At 37.2% G+C, this 14,884-nt stretch overlaps 1 protein-coding gene across 1 annotated transcript in view; it reads left to right on the plus strand.

Moving 5' to 3' along the window:
• GOLPH3L (golgi phosphoprotein 3 like) overlaps positions 1–14,884 on the plus strand; it is a 39,969-nt gene that overhangs the window by 16,844 nt on the left and 8,241 nt on the right. The window contains exons 3-4 of the mRNA XM_026486624.4: positions 6,729–6,860; positions 8,878–8,992. Coding sequence (XP_026342409.1) covers positions 6,729–6,860; positions 8,878–8,992 — 247 coding nt within the window. The remainder of the gene's footprint in view (positions 1–6,728; positions 6,861–8,877; positions 8,993–14,884) is intronic.

A 14,884-nucleotide genomic window follows, 5' to 3' on the forward strand; every position in this document is an offset into this window, starting at 1 on the left:
TTTCTAAAATATATCTATACTACTTTTTAATCAGGGAGAAAGAGCTGTTTGAAAACAAGATGAATCTGCATTTACTTAAGTTTTGCTCTTCTGAGGTTTGATGCCATAATTGCCTTAGGAAGTGTTTCTAAATCTATTTTAAATTACTTGGGAGTTGCGGGGAAATAGATTTAGAGTTACGTACGTGTTTTCAGATTTTTACTCCCTTTTCTCAACTGTTTTCTGTTTGGATAGTGTGTAGCACTATCCTTTTCCTTATAAGTAGCAAATTGTGGGAAAAGAAAGGCATGTAAGTTACTTGTTTTGATGCTATAATCACTTTCAAATTTTTTAAAGTAAAAAATTCAGCATATTTTTGTTGGCAAGAATGAGACTTAAAGCTTATGTAGGACTATCCAAAGATTACCAGTTGCTTTCCTTTATTTTGAATTTCTTTTTCACTGATAAAGCATTGTCATGTTTTTTTTTCCCTGAACTTTTGATAATGGCTTTATTTTAAGAAAAAACTCAACAAAGTTGAGAAAATTAATAAACTGATCATTATGACTAGCTTTGTTTATTTCACCCAACTTCCTGAATAAGCCTGAAAGGATATAATCTTCATGAAGATTCTTCTCATGATTGAGAAATTTTGTCCATTTGTTTAGGTTAATAGTCTATCCTTAGTCATGCCGAGATCGTGTGTTAAACCGGAATAACATCCAGGTCACAGTTCCTCATTCCCCGTTATGATTAAGCTGAGTAAGTTTTTAATGCTTAATCTCTTTTATGAAATGTCTCTATTGGCTATGTGGGCATAGAAATATTAATTGGAGTTAGAATGAATCACATTAATTTATATAAGAGGAATTTAATTCAAATCTTAGAAGCTAATATTGCAATAAAGCACTTTAAAGAAAAACAGTAATAACTATTTTTAAAGTAATTTTTTAGAGGAAAAAAATTAGTTTTGCTTGTGTAATTTTCTGATAATTCTTTTTTTTTTAATTTCTGGTAATTCTTGACATCCCCTAGAAGTCATTATACAGACATTAGGCATATAATATGAAAAGACTTTAAGAAGACGCAGGAAGGGGACACCTTGGTGGCTTATTCTGTTAAGCATCTGCCTTTGGCTCAGGTCATGATCCCAGGGTCCTGGGATTGAATCTCCCATCAGGCTCCTTGCTCAGCGGGGAGCCTGTTTCTCCCTCTGCCTGCTGGCTCTCCCTGTTTGTGCTCTTTCGCTCTCTGACAAATAAATAAATAAAATCTTAAAAAAAAAAAAAAAAAGGTAAGATTTCTTCTCTCATGGAAGGCGAAGCAGTTCTAATGTTATATTTGGAGAGAGGAAAAGATTATTTTTTTCTGAGATTTTTTTCTAATAAAATGATATTTTCTCAGTGTATATAACTTGGAAAAATTAGAAAACCATTTTTTAAAGCAGCCTCATTTTTTAAAGTAAGGTATTTTACGTAATTGTGATAATCTTGAATGTGCAGTTATGTATTTGGCTGTTTTTCATTAAACTTTATCATAAGAATTTTCTTTTCGTTTTGTTTTGTTTTGTTTTCTCTCTTTTTTTTCTTCCAGATTTTATTTTTAAATAATCTCTACACCCAACATTGGGCTTGAATTTACAGCCCCAAGGTCAAGAGTCGCGCGTTCTTTTTTTTTTTTTTTTTTTTAAGATTTTATTTATTCATTTGACAGAGAGAGAGATAGCCAGCGAGAGAGGGAACACAAGCAGGGGGAGTGGGAGAGGAAGAAGCAGGCTCCCAGCAGAGGAGCCTGATGTGGGGCTCGATCCCAGAACGCCGGGATCACGCCCTGAGCCGAAGGCAGACGCTTAACGACTGCACCACCCAGGCGCCCCTAGAGTCGCATGTTCTCCTAACCGAGCCAGCCAGGCGAAAATTCGCAAGAATTTTCTAACATTATTTTTTAAAACTCCTTGTAAGCATAGTTTTTAATGATGCTTTAAGTTTCTTGTTTTCTGTCCTTTTTACCACAACCAGGCAACTTTAAAATCTTTTAACTTTCAGAGTTGTTTTAAGGCGTGGCTTTAAGGAAGTTTAAATAAGGAATATTTGACTAGATGGAAATTCAGCATAAAATGTTGACTGTCTGAATTTACTTAAGTGTCATTGCTGGGGCACCTGGGTGGCTCAGTCTGTTAAGCATCTGCCTTCGGCTCAGATCATGATCTTGGGGTCCTGGGATTGAGCCCCATGCAGGGTTCCCCACTCAGCGGGGAGTCTGCTTCTCCCTCAGCCCCTCCCCCTGCTCGTGCTTTCTCAAATAAAATCTAAAAAAAAAAGAGAGAGAAATCTCATTGCCCTACCTTTTTAAAGAACAAAATGACAGTGCCAGAAGTGTAGATCTGGGGCGCACCTGGACGGCACAGTAGATGAAGCATCCGACTTTTGGTTTCAGCTCAGGTTGTGATCTCGGGATCCTGGGTTGGAGCCCCTAGTCAGGTTCCTGGCTCAGCGGGGAGTCTGCTTAGGGCTTTCCGGCCCTCTCCTCCTGTCCCTTGCCCCCCCCCCATGCCCGTGCATGCTCTCTCTCTCAAATAAATAACTCTCTTTTAAAAAATGTAAATATGTATAATCTTTGACCCCAAAATTTCTTCTAGGAATTTATTCAACAGAAACACACACAATGATATTTCTTCATGGCATTTTTTTTGTAACGACAAAAATTTTAAGCAAATGTACGCCAGTAAAGTCTTGAATAGATAAATTATAGTACATTTAAAGTGCGATACTGTGTAGCCATTATGATGAATGAGGTAGATCTGTATTTACTCATGTGGAGAGAGAGCCAAAATAATGGTGAAGTGAAAAAGTTGCCACTCAGTATTCTGTAAAAGTTTCTGTAAATAATAATAATAAAGATAGAATATGTATATAAAATCTAGAAAATACACAGTAGACTGTTATTCCCTCCAGATAAACTTTCAGTTTATAAGTTATACATTTCTATAATATGGTCTTTTTTCCTTTTTTTATAATCATTTATTACATTTCTAATTAAGACAAAACAAAGTCCACTATTCAAAGATCTTATTCTGCCAAGCCTTCAAGATTCTCTGTTGTTCATGAGGCAATGTGTGATTCCATTTGTTTTAGTAAATCCTAAAATTTTCTTTTTCTCTTTTCCCTCGTGTGTAGAGACTTTGATAACCAAATTTGATGACTAATGGTGAGCTTTAGTATGCGTGTGTGAGATCAGCCTGCATACTGAAGCACTGGCCCTTTAACACAGAATCTTTATCATAGATGGTTTCAGAATTCACCAGTACAGCTGGATGTATTTATTTAGAAGAATATGGACCTTAAAATTATAATTATCTTTTAAAACTCCATGTGTGTATTTTTAAGCTTTTTTCTATTATGATGCATGACTCAATAAAAAGAAAGTTTAAAAAAACTCATTTGGGGACTTTTACGTTAGATGCTATGATGGGAGTGATATTAAAAAGCATAATTTCTACATCCTGCTTTCCATTGTTTCTTTATTTACAGTGCTTCTCATTTACAGTTCTGTTGACAATCTGACATCACTGTTACTGTAACAGAAGTTGTGTGGTCAGGAAGAAATGAAAAAAACAAACAAATTAGTTTCCTCTAATTGCTTTAATACTGGCTGATGTGTTTGCACACCTGTTGAGATTTATAAAATTACCAAGATTATATAAAAGTTATGCCTAAATAAATTATGTGTCCTGAAGAAAGTTATAGTTTAACCTTAATTAGGCAGCTGAATTGCATGAAACCAATGATTAATCTTTAAAAAAGACTACACCCTCCTTAAAGAGGAGTTCTAAATATGACTCTTTTGATGTAGCCATGAGGCAGGTAGTAGATGGATCTAATCCCAGTTTTGAATCTAAGATCAGGCCCACAGGAAATGTGGATAGGTTTAGGGATGTTTATGGTTCAAACTGAGCTTTTGCCAGGTTAACATATTTACTTCAAATCCTAAATTTAGGCTGTCAAGAAACATTGGGAAATGCTATGTATTATTAGTCAGGTACTCTCTCCTTAAGGAATTTATAGTCTACTGAGGACAGTTGATTGCAGTGTGATAAAAGAAATGATAAGGGATAAGTATATATAGGCACACCCAGGTGAGGAGCCTAACCTAGAGGGTGGAGTAGAAGGAAAGACATTGTCAGAGAAGGTACATAGAAGAGATTATCCCTGTACACAGTCCTTAAGAACAAGGAGGAATTGGGAAAAGAGGGGTACTGGTTCTTCTGGACAGAGAGAACAATGTGTACAAAGGCCAATAGGCGAAAATGATATATTAAGAGTACTTAAATAGTTCTGGGGGCGCCCAGCTGGCTCAGTCTGAGAAGCATGCAGCTCTTGATCTCAGGGTCATGAGTCTGAGCCTCACATTGGGTTTAGAGATTACTGATAAAATAAACTTAAAAAAAAATAGTTCTGGAAAGCTGAGCATAGTGTTCTAGGGAAAAGACACCAGGGAGAGACCAGTGAGTAACCTCTTGGCTTGAGTGTTACACTACGGAATTTGGACTTGACTGGGAGGAGCATTTCAAAGAGTTCTAAGCAGAGGGGAAGAGAGTTATATCATTATTAGCTTTGAGCATAAAGATCATCCTGGCTATAATGGGAAAACTGGAATTAGAAGACCTCTGTCTCTGACAGTATAGTGGTCAGAGATATTAAGTCTTGAATAGACATAATTTCTAAAGTACTGTTGGGACTTTGGAAAATAAGAAATCTTCAGCACCAAACTTAAAATCCTAGAGATGAGCAATAAACAAACATGAACACCACATTGCCCTGGGACAAATTATCAAATCAGTCCTGAGATCCAGGAATTGGATAGTCAGAAATAAACCTCAGAGTTGAGATAAAATGGGGAAGCTTGGTTTAAATGTGGTCCCAGCTGGGGGCACCTAGCTGGCTCAGTCAGTGTAACATGCAACTTTTTTTTTTTTTAAGATTTTATTTATTTATTTGACAGAGACAGCCAGTGAGAGAGGGAGCACAAGCAGGGGTAGTGGGAGAGGAAGAAGCAGGCTCCCAGCGGAGGAGCCTGATGTGGGGCTCGATCCCAGAATGCCGGGTCACGCCCTGAGCCGAAGGCAGACGCTTAACCGCTGTGCCACCCAGGCGCCCCATAGTTTCCTCATCTTTAAAGTGTGGATAGTAGTACCTCCCTTGTACGGTTGTTGTGAAGATGTGATCAGATAGTGCATGCAAAAAAAGCTAAATGCAAATCTACATAGTAAGTATCCAATAAATATTAGACATTACTACTATTAATAGTGAGTTGTGACTGGCACAAAAACTGACTGGCACAGTTGGTGGAGCATGAGGCCCTTGATCCTGGGGTCATGAGTTCAAGCTCCATTTTGGCATGGAGCTTGTTTTTTAAAAAAATTAAAAACTAAGTAAATAAGTAAAATAAAAATCTTTAAATAGTGATTTATATAGTGAACATTAAAAGTGATACTTTAAAGCCATGCTAAAACTTTCCTGCCAACATCTCACCCGTCTTCTCTCCCAGGAGAGGGAGTGCTGCACCGAAAGATGGCTAGTGTTGAACAGTTCTAATAACTGACGGGTCTTCTTGTGTTAATCGTAACTCCTTGCTCAGAACCTTCAGGATTCAATATTGCCTTTCAGTAAAAGTTCAGAGCATCAAGATTTTCCACAGCCTGGCCCCAGCCAGCTTGATCTCATGTCCTTGAGTTAGATCTCTAAACATATTTGATGTCTCTTTCCTTTATGCTTTTGCTTAGAATGCCCTTTTGACAAATAGTAGAATTTGGGTGATTTCCTTCATCTTCATCTGGAAAACCCTCCCTTCTCTGAAAAATTCAACCTGTTCTTCAAACCCCAGTTCAAGTTCCATAAAAGTTTCCGACTAGCCCAAATGTGATTTATAGTTTGAAAAACTATCATCTAAATCAAACTTCCAGTAGTCATTTTTGCCAGTCTTCTGCTGCTTTTTCAATTGAGCTTTTATTTAAAATTTATATTATCACATAATTTTCCTCACTTTTTTATGGTATTTCCAGTTAGGTTTTTTTGTTTCTTAAGACAGTGGGTATTTCTTCTGTCTTTGTACCCCCATAGCTCCTAGGAAAGGGAAACTAATATTTAAGTGCCTACTATATGCCAGGCACTCTACTAAATGCCTTCTTGTATGTAACATCTAATTTATTCCTCACAACAAACTTAGAAAGATAGATAGTAGTGTCCCTGTTTTATAGATGAGGACATTGCACTTGAAAATGGTTAAATAACATACCAAGGCACTTAAGTGGTCAGTGGCAGAGCTGGGTTTCTACCACACCACCCATCAAAATAGCTTGCAAATAAAACATGTCTTGGAGGAGTAAAAGGCTCAAATGGTGTATACATTTTTCTCCTTATTTATATTCTACTCTGAAATTTAGGGTGTCATGGAAACATTTCCAAGAAGCCAAAATTCTTTTCAAAAATTAAAATTTGACATGCCAGTTATCAACTAACAGCTGAACCATGGGAATTCACAAAGAGCTGGAAGTCAGACAGAAAACCTTATTTGGGGGGGGGAGGTTTAGATTAAGGGGATTAAAGAGATTCTATTTTCTTACTCTGTGCTTTGAGTTCATGTAATGTGACATGAAATGAATCACAACAAAGTAAGCCATCCTTAAGGTGCTTGCTGCAAGTCTATAACCCTTTCAGAACATTCTCTCTCTTCTCTTTTGCCTTTTCTAGGGTTACACATCTTTCTGGAATGACTGCATATCATCTGGCCTACGAGGGGGTATCCTGATAGAGCTGGCCATGCGGGGTCGAATCTATCTGGAACCCCCCACAATGCGTAAGAAGCGACTTCTGGACAGAAAGGTACAGCATCTCTGTGGACATCCTCCTAACTTACAAAAGGGCAGATACCAATGGTCCATTTTGGAGGAATGGGAAGTTTTGTTGTTGTTTTTTTCCCGAGGGCCTTGAATTCATGACCCTGAGATCAACTGAGCTAATATCAAGAGTCAGACGCTTATCCAGCTGAGCCACCCAGGTGCCCCTGGGGGGAATGGGAAGATCTGAGTAGTGAAACAAGATAAATACCACTGACTCAGTTGTCCCATTGTCTAACAGGTTTAATTAACCTATAGCAGAGGGAGAAATTCAAATATCCATCATCTAAAGAGTTATAAGAAGGTTATGGTTTTGTCTTTTTAATTCAGAAAAATCACTTTAAGATGCTGTTATTACGCCCTGTATATTTATAACATTATGAAATGGAGTGTTATATAGGAGGGGGCAAACATCGGTCAGGTTAGTCTTTGTTGAACTCTAGTCATGCTCAGATAACCATTAGATTTTTCTCCTTCCATTTATAGCAAGTCGGGTCCACCATGTGAGCTATACTCCTGTCTCTATTTTTTACTACTTATTTTTTCCACCCATAACTTCACTGTCATACTCAGAACTCTACCAAAACTACATTGTTTAGGTATCACCAGCAGGCTCTATGCCCAGTATGGGCCTTGAACTCACAACCCTGAGATCATGAGTCACATACTCTGGGCGCCTGGGTGGCTCAGTCAGTTAAACATCTGGCTTTTGGCTCAGGTCATGATCCTGGGGACCTGGGATGGAGTCCCGCAGCAGGCTTCATGCTCATCAGGGAGCCTGCTTCTCTCTCTCCCTCTGCCGCTCCCCCTGCTTGTGTCACTTGCACTCTCTGTCAATTAAATAAAATCTTTTAAAAAGGTGCCGGGGGGATCGCCTTGGTGGCTCAGTTGCTAAGCATCTGCCTTTGGCTCAGGTTATCATCCTGGCGTCCTGGATCGAGCCCTGCATCGGGTTCTCTGCTCAGCCAGGAGCCTGCTTCTCCCTCTCTTTGTACCCCTCCACCCCACTCTTGCTCTCTCACTATCCCCCTGTCTCAAATAAATAAAATCTTTTAAAAAAAAAGTCACATGCTCTTATCAACCGAGCCAGCCAGGTGCCCCATCACCACCCTCTCTTTTGTCTTCAATTTATTTTTCTTTTAAGCTACATGTGACATTTGACATTTTTGACCACCACCTCCTACTTGAGGTTTTCTCCATTCTTGGCCTTTGTCATATTACATTTTCTTGCTTCTCTGGCTGTACCCTATTTCTTATACCTCTCCATTCCTTAACATCTAAGTCTCAGTTTGTATCCTTTTGCATAACTTCCTGTCCCTTTGGAGATATCATTTACCTCACAGCTTCATCTATCACCTCCATGATATTAACCTATCAAATCCTAGGCCTTCTTTTTCTACCCTATTTAACTATTGAGTAGGCATTTCAACTTGGCTATCCCTTATCAGTTAAAACTAAACTTAATCAACATTTCCCCCAAAACTGATTCCTTTTCTGACTTTCCTACCTTTATTAATTGTTTCACAAGCTGGTTTTCCAGGGTGCCTGGGTGGCTCAGTTGGTTAAGGGTCTGCCTTTGGCTCAGGTCATTCTGGGATTGAGTCCCACATTGGGCTCCCTGCTTAGCAGGGAGTCTGCTTCTCCCTCTCCCCCTGCACCGCCCCCCCCCCGGCCCTCCTCATTTTCTCTCTCACTCTCTCAAATAAATAAATAAAATATTTTTTAAAAAGCCAAGTTGGTTTTCCAGACCCAAAGAGTTATTATTGTGTATTTTCTCCATGATCATTTATATCTAGTTTGTTGCTAGGATCCACTTCAAATGTTATTTTTGTCTCATTACTATTACCCCATACTAGATTTTAAACTTCTTGAGGAAAGGGACAGTATACTATGTTGCTTTGCATTTCCTACAACACTTGACCAATAATGTATATATGGTATACTGAAAGATTTTAATTTGAATTAAGTAAATGAACCAGGGTCCCTTGATTCTTCTTTTAAAGGTACTGCTAAAGTCAGATAGCCCAACAGGGGATGTTTTACTGGATGAAACTCTCAAACACATCAAAGCAACTGAACCCACAGAAACCGTCCAGACATGGATAGAGCTACTCACAGGTAAAATGGCTCAAAATGGTTCAAAAATTCCACACTTTGTAATCTTTATCCTACTAGTTCAAGAAAATGAGTACAGGATTTCAAGCTGCTGGGTAAGAAATATATGGTTCACTGTTTAACTATTAAAGAGGGACAGAAAAGGCATGGTTAATCAATACAAAAAATTTTCCAAAGTTTCATTTTACTTCTGCCACCCCACCCCAGCTCTCTAACAGTATTCTTCACAAGAAAAATTTTTAACATCTTTATTGATATATAATTCACACACCTTACAGTTGACCCATGGAAAGTACACAATTAAATGGATTTTAGTATATTCACACAATTGTGCAGCCATCATCACAGTCTAAACTTAGAACATTTTCATCACCCCAAAAATAAACCCCATACTCATTAGCAGTTTTTCCCAAGCCTCCTGCCCAGCTCTAGCCAACCACTAATCTACATTCTATCTCTATAGATTTGCTTATTCTGGATATTTCATATAAATGAAATGTACAACTTTTTTTGTAACTGGCTTTAAGATACAATATTTTTAAGGTTCATCCATGTTTTAGCATGTACCAATACCTCATCCTCCTTTTTTTTTAAGGGCAAGTTCAAAAACTTTAATGTAAGTAAGTAGAATTTTAGGAGAAAACAGGACACTTTGAGATCACAGCCAGTGTCACCTTCTGGTTCAATTTTTTTAATTGAAATTTTTATTGAGATATTTGTAGATTTACATGCAGTTGTAAGAAATAATACCGAGAGATCCCTTATACACTCTGCGCAGAGTCCCCCAGTGATAACCTTTTACAAAACTATTATATAATCTGACCCACAGGATATTGGCATTGATACAATCCACCAATCTTATTAGAACTTGCCCAGTTTTACCTTGACTTCTTTTTATCACTAAAGAATATTTCGTTGTGTAGATGTACCACATTTATTTATTGATTCATCAGTTGATAGACATTTGGATTATTTCCACTTTTAGGCTGTTATGAGTACTGTTATGAACATTCACAGACATGTTTTTTTGGATGTGTTTTAATTTCTTCTGGGTGTATAGTTAATTCTTTTTACTGTAAAATACACATAACATAATCTTTATTGTCTTAACTATTCATAAATGTATAATTCAGTGACATTAAATACATTCAAGGTGTTATGTAACCATCACCTCTCTCTATACCCAAAGCTTTCTCATCATCCCAAACATCCTTATTTCTTCCCGCCCCCCATTCTCTGGCAACCTCTTTTCTATTTGTTGTCTTTATGAAGTTACCTGTACTAGGTAACTCATAAAAGTGGAATCATATGATATTTGTCCTTCTATATCTGTCTTACTTCATTAAGCATAATGTTTTCAAGGTCTGGTCATGTTGTAGCATGTATCAAAGTCTCATTCCTTTTTATGGCCAATCAATTCCATTGATTAGATCTACCCTTTTTTTTTATTATTATTCATTTGTTGATGGACACTTAGGTTGTTTCCACCTTTTAGCTATTGTGGATAATGCTGCTATGAACATTAGTATACAAATATCTATTCAAGTCCCTGCTTTCCATTCTTTTGGATATATACCTAGGAGTAGAATTGCTGTGTCATATGATAGTTCTGTTTTGAGAAACCACAAAACTATTTTCTAAACAGGTTGCACCCTTTTAGACTCTCACCAGCCATGCATGAGGGTTCCAGTTTCTCTACATTGCCATCAACACTTGTTCTGTTTTTTGTTTTGTTTTGTTTTTTTAATTATAGCTCGCCTAGTAGGCATGAAGGGATATCTCGTTGTTTTGATTTGCGTTTCCCTAACGGCCAATGATGAGCATCTTTTCATAGGTTATTGGCCATTTATAGATCTTCTTTGGAAAAATGTCTATTCAAGTCCTTTGCCCATTTTTTAACTGGAGTCTGTTGTTATTGCTTCTGTTTAAAGATTTTTTTTATTTATTTATTTATTTGAATATTTAGTTATTTATTTGAGAGAGAGCTAGCGAACACACAGAGGGAGAGGGAGAAGCAGACTCCCCACTGAGCAGGGAGCCCAACGCAGGACTCGGTCTCAGGACCCCAAGATCACGACCTGAGCCAAAGGCAGACGCTTAACCAACTGAGCCACCCTGTTGGCTCCTCGTTGTTATTATTGTTGATGAGTTTTAGAACTTCTTTATATTTTCTGGATATTAATCCCTTATCAGATCCATCATTTACCAATATTTTCTCCTATTCTTTAGGTTGTCTTTTCAACTTGTTTGATGGTAATCCTTGACGCACAGAAGTTCTTAATTTTGATGAAATCCAGTTTATCTATTTTTTCTTTTGTTGCCTGCACTTTTGGTCTCATATCCATGAAAAGACTGCTGTTTCCCCATTGAATAATCTTAGTAGCCTTGTTGAAAATCAGTTGATCATAGACGTGAGGATTTATTTCTGGGCTGTCTGTTCTGTTGCATTGATCTATGTTTGTCCTGTGCCAATACCATACTGTTTTAGTTACTATGGCTTTATAGTAAGGTTTGAGGTTGGGAAGTATGAGTCCCACGACTTTATCTTGTTCAGGATTGTTTTGGCTATCCTGGGTCTCATGCAATTCCATGTGAATTTGAGGATCAGCTTCCCCGTTTTGGTGGGAAAGGCTATTGGAATGTTGTTAGGGGTTGTTTCGAACCTGTAGATCTCTTTGAGTGGTATTGATATCTTAACAATGTCAGGTCTGCCTGTCGATCAAAATGGGATGTCTTTCCATATTTAGGTCATCTTTAATGTTTGCAGCAATGTCTTATAGTTCTAAGCATAGAAATCTTTCACCTCCGTGGTTAGACTTATTCCTAAGTATTTAATTCTTTTAGACACTATTATAAATGGAACTGCTTTCTTAATTTCCTTTGTTCTTCACCGGTATGTAGAAACAATTGATATTTGTGTGTTTTTCTTGTACCCTGCACCTTAGCTGAATTATTTTATTAGCTCTAGTAGCATTTTTATGCATTCTTTGGGATTTTCTATACAGTTGACCCTTGAACAACATGGATTTGAGCCATGCAGGTCCATGTATACATGGATTTTTTTCAATAAATATAATGCATTACTCTAAATGTATTTTCCTTATGATTTTCTTAATATTTCATTTTTTCTAGCTTATTTTATTATAAGGACACAGTATATAATACATATAACATACAAAATATGTGTTAATTGACTGTTTATGTTGTCAGTAAGGCTTTCAGTTTAGGCTATTAGTTAAGTTTTTAAAGAATTAAAAGTTACACACAGATTTTGGACTGTGCAGGGGTTTGGCACTCCTAACTCCCAGGCTGTTCAAGGGTCAGCTATAGATAGGATCATGTCATGTGCAAACAGAGATAGTTTTAGCTTTTCCTTTCCAATTTGGATGCCTTTCATCTTTTTTCCCTTCTCTAACAGCTCTGGTTTGAATAGCAGTGGGGAAAGCTGTCATCCTTGTGTTGTTCATGACCCTTGAGGAAAAGCTTCCAGTTTCACTATTGAATGTGATGTTAGCTGTGGATTTTTCATACCTATCCTTTACAATGTTGAGAAATTTTCCTTTTATTCCTAGTTTTCTGTCATGAAAGTGTGTTGTTGTTGTTGTTTTGAAAGTGGGTTCATTTTTGCCAAATGTCTTTTCTGAGTCAAGTGAGATGACTATTTGGCTTTTTTCTTTCACTCTATTAATGTGATGTATTCTGTTATTTATTTTTTTATTGAGGTATAATTGACATACAACATTGTATTAATTTCAGATGTAGAACACATTGATTCAGGATTGGTGTAAATTGTGAAGTGATCACAATACATCTACTTAACATCCATCCCCACATATAGTTTCAATTTTTTTTCTTGTGATGAGAACTTTTAAGATCTCTCTTAGCAACCTTCAGATATACAATACAGTGTTATTAACCACAGTCACCATGCTGTATATTATATCCCTAGGAATTATTTATTTTATAACTGGAAGTTTGTACCTTTTGACTACATTCACCCATTTTGCCCACCCCCCCATCCCTTGCTTCTGGCAACCATCAATCTGTTCTCTGTATCGGTGAGCTTTTCTGTTTTGTTTTGGGGTTTTTGTTTTTGTTTTTTTTTTAAGATTTTATTTTTAAGTAATCTTTACATTCATTGTGGGGCTCAAACTTACAACCCTGAGATCAAGAGTCACACACTCCCCTGACTGAGTCAGCCAGGCACTCCTTTTGGATTTTTGTTTTTTAGGTTCTATATGTAAGTGAGATCATTACAGTATTTGTCTTTCTCTGTCTCATTTATTTCACTTAGCATACTGCCCTCAGGTTCCATCCATGTTGTTGCAAATGGCAAGATTTCTTTTTTATGGCTGAATAATATTCCATAGTGTGTGTGTGTGTGTGTGTGTGTGTGTGTATACATTTTCTTTATCCATTCATCCAGTGATGGACATTTAGTTTACTTCTATGTCTTGGCTATTGTGAATAATGCTTCACTTAACATCAGAGTGCATATATCTTTCCCAGTTAGCATTTTCATTTTCTTTGAATAAATATTCAGAAGTGGAATTGCTGGATCATATGATACTTCTATTTTTAACATTTTAGGAACTTCTGTATTGTTTTCTGTAGTGGCTGCACCAGTTTACATTCTCACACAAAGTGCACAAAGGTTCTCTTTTTTTCTACATCCTCTTCAATGCTTGTTATTTCTTGTCTTTTTGATAACAGCCACGCTAACGGGTGTGAGGTAATATTTCATTGTGATTTGATTTGCACTTCTCTGGTGATTAGAGATGTTGAGCACTTTTTCATGTGTCTGTTGGCCATCTTTTATCTTCTTTGGAAAAAAGTATTCAGATCCTTTCCCCATTTGATTTTTTTATGTTACATTCGTGGGATAAATTTTACTTGTTCATGGTAAATAATCCTTTTAATATGCTGTTGGATTCAATTTGCTAATATTTGATTAAGGATGTTTGCATCAATATTCGTAAGAGTTATTGGTCAATAATGTGACTAAAGTGAGTCTCTTGTAGATAGCATATAATTGGATGATGTTTTTTAACCCATTCTGCCAATCTTTGTCTTGTATTGAATTGCTTAATCTATTTACATTTAAAGTAATTACTCATGGGGCACCTGGGTGGCTCAGTTGGTTAAGTGTCTGCCTTCAGCTCAGGTCATGATCCCAGGGTCCTGGGTTTGGGCCCCGTGTTGGGCTCCCTGCTCAGCGGGGAGCCTGCTTCTCCCTCTCCCTCTGCCCCTCCCCTCCCCCACTCATCCTCTCCCACTTGCTCTCTCTTAAATAAATAATAAATAAAATCTTAAAAATAAGTAAATAAATAAAAATAATTACTCATAAAAAGACACTTCTGCCATTTTGCTGTTTCTTTGCTGCATGATTATAGGTTTTTGTCCTTCATTTCCTGCATTATTGTCTTTTTTTGTGTTTAGGTGGTTTTTTGTAGTGAAACATTTGTATTCCCTCTCATTTTCTTTTATATAGATATTTTCTTTATTGTTACCATAGAATTTAACATCCTAAAGTTTCAACAACCTAATTGGATTTTATACCAACTTCAATAACATAAAAACTCTGCCCCTATAAAGCTGCATTCCACCCTCTTTCTGTTTTAATGTCACAGATTATATTTTTATATGTTGTGTGCCCAGTAACATAAATTAGTTGTTTTTTAATGTATTTATCTTTTAAAACATATAGGGGCACCTGGGTGGTGGGTGTCCTGACTCTTGATTGGGCTCAGGTCATGATCTTGGGGTTGTGGGACTAAGCCCCAAGTCAGCTCCATGCTCAGCGGGGAGTCTGCTTGAGATTCTCTCCTTCTTCCTCTGCCCCTCCCCTGGCTCATGCTCACTCACTTGCTCTCTAAAATAAATCTTAAAAAAAGG

This window comes from Ursus arctos, unplaced genomic scaffold, assembly GCF_023065955.2.
Source record: "Ursus arctos isolate Adak ecotype North America unplaced genomic scaffold, UrsArc2.0 scaffold_12, whole genome shotgun sequence".
Taxonomy (NCBI): Eukaryota; Metazoa; Chordata; class Mammalia; order Carnivora; family Ursidae; genus Ursus; species Ursus arctos.